At 41.8% G+C, this 5,132-nt stretch overlaps 1 protein-coding gene across 2 annotated transcripts; it reads left to right on the top strand.

Annotated features, from left to right (window-relative positions):
* Window positions 1-1,508: 1,508 nt before the first annotated feature.
* On the top strand, window positions 1,509-2,562 carry LOC147620401 (heme-binding-like protein At3g10130, chloroplastic). Of its 2 annotated transcripts, XM_086825404.1 has the most exons (2): window positions 1,509-1,845; window positions 1,948-2,562. In XM_086825404.1, exons 1-2 carry the CDS (start codon window positions 1,573-1,575, stop codon window positions 2,374-2,376), a joined length of 702 nt encoding a protein of 233 aa, XP_086681530.1. In that variant the 5' UTR covers window positions 1,509-1,572; the 3' UTR covers window positions 2,377-2,562. The 2 variants fall into 2 exon arrangements, with proteins under 2 accessions (XP_086681530.1, XP_086681529.1); XM_086825403.1 differs by having other exon boundaries at window positions 1,509-2,562.
* The last annotated feature ends 2,570 nt before the right edge of the window (window positions 2,563-5,132 follow it).

Here is a 5,132-nt window from a genome sequence, read left to right as displayed (position 1 = left end):
TTTATAACTCTACAAGATAATAAAACCCCTTCTATTGAACTCACGTTTTGTTATTGTTGTACATGCTCTTCAATAACCTCCCTTTGAGGCCCAATATCAGATGAAAGCGCCAATACTAGTACTCCTCGTAGCAAAGGGCCATGGCTCATAAGACTAAGTATTCATATTCTCAAAGCATGAGGATCCTTGCATTAATGGTAGGCCATTATACAAGTGATGTTTTAGTTAGTAGAGTCATGGATTATATGCTTTGCAGCCCACTATGTTGGCTATATAATAAAGCTACATTCATGTATCATGGACAAGCACTTCACAGTCTTATCACAAACATTGTAGAGGGAATTGTCAATCTTGGCATTATGCACATATGCTTGGCTTAATTTTAACCTCTCACAAGAATTTGGTTTCCTTTTAGTTGGCATGGTCAATGGCACAGTGAAGTAGTCCTTGGTTCGTTAACTTTTCTTGTGGTAAATAGGAAAAGTTAAACAATCAGTGATGTAATCCTTGGTTGTTTAACTTTTCTTGTGGTAAACAGATTATCTCAAATAAATCTAGAACTTCCCACATTAATGCACTCCTTGGTTGTTTAACTTTTCATGTTTACTTCCCTTCCCATTAATGTACTTCTTGGTTGTTTAACTTTTCATGTGGTAAATATCTCTCTCATCAATGCTTTTACATAATTGCAAATCAATGTCCATCCACTACTGGGCAACCAACACTATCTGCTGCTAATTGAGAGATGGGGGGGATCTAGAAGAAAACTTTTATATAAAAAAAGCATGTCATGTGCAGTAAGCGGCCTAACATCTAGTGCCATGAATTGATGGTACTACCATCCTCAAGAAACACATGTTGCATGTTTGTCTTCGTGTTGGTTTAGCTTGAATAATGCATGCTACTGAGAAAGCTAAAGAACGGGCTTGTAATCAAGGTGCAAGGCTAATTTTTATGCTAAAATTGTTAATTTTTTATGATGAAAGAGGAGAGCATGACATCTTTTGATGATGAAAGAGGAGAGCATGACACCCACTTGCAAAAGGGTTTTCAAACATCTTGCGCGGGACAACCATTTGCAGAGGGGTTTTTATTGTTGGTTTAGGTGGAATATATGGTGGTGCAAGCTAAAGAATGGATCAATGAGACAAGGTGCATGGCTAATTTTGATATGAAAATTATTTATATGGATGATGCAAGAGGAGATTTGCAGAGGGGTTTTAACCGGATCGATCATATGGGCGGTTCTAAATTGCAAAGGGGTTTTAACCACATTTGCAAAGGGGATCGATCATATGGGCGGTTCTAAATTGCTGAAGAGATGGAGGCAAACAGGGCATAGAAAACGACGTGGAAGAACGTGGATCGATCATATGGGCGGTTCTAAATTTGGAAGAACGTGTGGTGGAAGTAAGTGTGGGACGTAGCATGGCGTGGTGAGCAAGTGTTCAAAAACCAACAACCGCCCTCACCTAAATAAATAAAATAAGTATCCCCCGTTGCTAACCACAATTTTCTTGCTGTTGTAGACCTCCTCTCGCAAATTCCAAAGCCGACACCATCTAGTACCTCATGGGTCTCATGCTCGGGAAGATCACTGTAGAGACTCCCAAGTACGCTGTGTTGGCAAGCGGACAAGATTACGAGATCAGAGAGTATGGAGCCAGCATAGTGGCGGAAGTGACCTTCGATCCGTCCAAGAGCAGGAACGGAGGTTTCATGGTACTGGCAAACTACATAGGCGCGCTTGGGAAGCCCTGCAATGTGAAGGCAGGAGGAGGGGGCGAGCAGCAGCGCGAGGAGGCAGAGAAGATCGCCATGACGGCCCCTGTTCTGACGCAGGAGGTAGCAGGTGCAGGAGAGAAGATCGCCATGACGGCGCCTGTGCTGACCACAGAGGCGGAGGCAGAGAAGATCGCCATGACGGCCCCTGTTCTGACGCAGGAGGTAGCCGGTGCAGGAGAGAAGATCGCCATGACGGCGCCCGTGCTGACCACAGAGGCGGAGGCAGAGAAGATAGCCATGACGGCGCCCGTGCTTACAGAGGAGAGGCCAACAGAAGAAGGGGGCGAGGAATCGAGGAGGGTGATGGCGATGCAGTTTGTGTTGCCTTCCAAGTACTCTTCGTTGGAGGGGGTGCCGCGGCCCACTGATCCGCGGGTACGTGTGAAAGCAGTGGCGCCCAGGAAGTATGGGGTCATCAAGTTCAGTGGCATCGCCGATGACAAGCTCGTGGAGAAGAAGCTTGGGCGCCTCAAGGATGCGCTCCAGGAGGCCGGCTACAAGATCACCGGCGAGCACACCCTCGCCCAGTATAACCCTCCTTGGACCATCCCCTTCCTCCGCACGAACGAATTGATGCTGCCTGTTTGTTGAGTGAGCTCACTCCCAGTCCACATGCCTCGAGGTGATTGTTTTTATCTCATGACCATGATAATCTGATTGAAGATATTTATATATATATATATATATATAGCCTTGCAAACGTATGGACATGTTGTATGGGGTTTTGCTGATATGAGATCTTTAAAGAATGCACTTGCTTCGAATCGTTAAATGCTACATACTGTTGTCTATCATCATCGTCACCGAATGGCTGATTGACATGACCCAAAGCAATGAATTTACCAGAATGCAGTCTCGTGAGCCACTGTTGGCTTAAGCATCTATGCTTGTAAATGGCCGGCTGGTATGAGAGATGAGGGAAGTACCACAAGCTGGTAAGCCTTTTAGGAGCGTGCATGGATTGAAGATGCGTCTTTTGTAATATGAGTGTTGCATCCACTTGTTTCTTGTGGAGTGGTACATTTATTTGCAAGCGTCAATCATGCCTTTCCTTTCCCAGTCTCACACTAGAGTTGCTTTTTCTCCCAACCATCTTGCCTCTCGTGGTGTCCAGACTGCTTTCATTAACATGGTCTTCGCTTTAATTAACATGGTCTTGCCCGTCAATCGTAGAACTCGTGTGAGCTCTCTTCCGCCTCTCTTGAATTAGTATGAGCTCTCTTCTTAGTCAAGTCAAGTGCTTTTTTTTAGCATTGCCGAATCATGTGTTGTTAGGTCTTGCCTTCGATCCGTAATGCAATTTCTCCACAATGTGGGTTCACTAGCTCATTTGTCGTGTCTTCTCTCCGTTGTCTCATATGAATATTCCTTTGCTAAGGGGGTGAAGGTAGAGTTCTCTATGCTTAGATGGAGGCAAAAAGAGAGTGTCCTTCACGGTGGTTCTCTCTCACAAAAAGCAGATGAACAGAAGCTAATCAAAGGATTCAAGCAGGTAAACTACCATGAATTCAATAAAATACTTGCAAGCAAGGGTAGAGAAAAAGGGGAGCTCACAAGTATTCTATTGCAAGGAAATGAAGTTGTATGGTTTAGTGTCAAATCGACTAATGTACAAGTGATTAGTTTTCATACTATGGGCGGTCAAAACTTAGGAATTGTCCAACTACTTCTATTAGAGTGAAGCAAGTATGTACACAAAGTCCTTAGATTTTTCGTATTTGATATTAACCTCATGTTAAGGTCGTTTTATATATTCCAGCACCGTCTTATAAAAGATAAGTGTCCGTCCAAGTGCGTAAGATGGCAAAGTGCATTACGATAGATACTATCTTAACCTACAAAGTGGTTAATATATCCCGCTTTGTAATGATGATCGTGTGCTCGTGCCACCCAAGTCGGTGGTGAAGCTGCTACAAGGTTAGAGAGGTGTGCATGGTCCCATTAGGACCAAAAATGAAAGAAAAAGGACCATGTAAGTATTGGATTTTTTTAAATCAAAGTGATTTAACTAAAATAGTAGAGAAAAATAGCTATATTAAATACATCTTTTTTACCTATATTTAGAGAATAGTGTCTTTAATATGCCATCCATCACATATCTATAGTGTCTGTAATTCACCTATACTTGTCAGTAATCATCTTATCAATGTTTTCTAAAATAAGCTTATTTTAAAAATTTGAATTCATAAGGTACTTCTTTCTTCCATAGAGCGTGATGCAAGTTTTTCCCTCTTTTCTTTTTATCGTCTTTTTCTCCCTCCTCGCCATCTCTTGCTTTCTCTTTGAATCTTTCATCATTTTGTGTTCAATACTGCTTTCTTTCCTCTTCCTGTTATGGCGACTTAAGGGGTTGACTCTAACTCAAAGAAGACACCATATCAACTTGGTGCTTGACAAAGACTATTGCACATGGAGAAGTATTCATTATAAAGCTCTACAAGATGAGGCAGAAGTTTAAAGACCACGTGCAAAAAAGAAGAAACATGTGGATTTGTGGGTTCAAGGAGGTCTATAGTCTCTTGACCCATCAACTAGTAAGCCTCCATCATTTAACACTTTGCGTGATTTTGTTCAATTCATTGGGGATGGTAAATGTTGAGAAATGCAATGTGTGAGTAATGTGTGGAGCTAGGGGAGGAGTATGCACAATAGGAATCAGTTAGACTAAAGGTCCATTGGTGAATGTTGATTTGTATGGTCAATTAGACTAAGGGTTCATTGGCAAAGGTTGATTTGAATGATCAATTGTAAAAAGTGAAATCAACGATAAAAAAGGTAGCACATGAAAAGCACAAGGGTGTGCAAGAAATGTCAGCATTTATGGACACATGGATGGTACTAGGGTGTCCACATAGTGTGGATTGAAGCCCTTTCCCAAGGTTATAAAAAATTGGTGTATGAGGCTTGATTTGTAATGGAAGATTATTGAGTTTGTGTCTTAATTATTGTGTCATTTGTTGATCTCCTTCTTAATCTTGTATTAGTGTATTCACTTAGTCTTTTATTATGGCATTAATAATTTGCTATGAGCCGCCCTAGAGCACTTAGTCTTTCATCATGGCATTAATAATTTGCTATGAGCTACCCTAGAGCCATGTTTCTCAACATGGTATCAGAGCCCGCCTAAGGGTTGGCTATAGCAAAGTGATTAGATTTCACTTGCAAGTGTGCTTATTTATTAGGGAATTCTTGCAAATTGGGGGTGCCATTAGGACTTTCCTCATTTTTGTGCAACAAAGCAAAGAAGAGAGGGTTGTTGTTCATGACAACAAAAGGAGAGAAGTGAAACCATAATGTGACACTCAAAAAAACCACAAGTAGGAACACAAAGTAGCATCAAAGGTTGA

The sequence above is a fragment of the Cibotium barometz genome, chromosome 31 (genome assembly GCF_041138505.1).
Source record: "Cibotium barometz isolate CiBa-2024 chromosome 31, ASM4113850v1, whole genome shotgun sequence".
NCBI classification, from domain to species: domain Eukaryota; kingdom Viridiplantae; phylum Streptophyta; class Polypodiopsida; order Cyatheales; family Cibotiaceae; genus Cibotium; species Cibotium barometz.
The sequence above is the reverse complement of the archived record's forward strand: the minus strand, read 5'-3'. Positions and strand labels throughout refer to the sequence as shown.

Coding starts and splice junctions, on each gene's coding strand:
- LOC147620401 (XM_086825403.1), top strand. CDS start 1,573: ATGGGTCTCATGCTCGGGAAGATCACTGTAGAGACTCCCAAGTACGCT.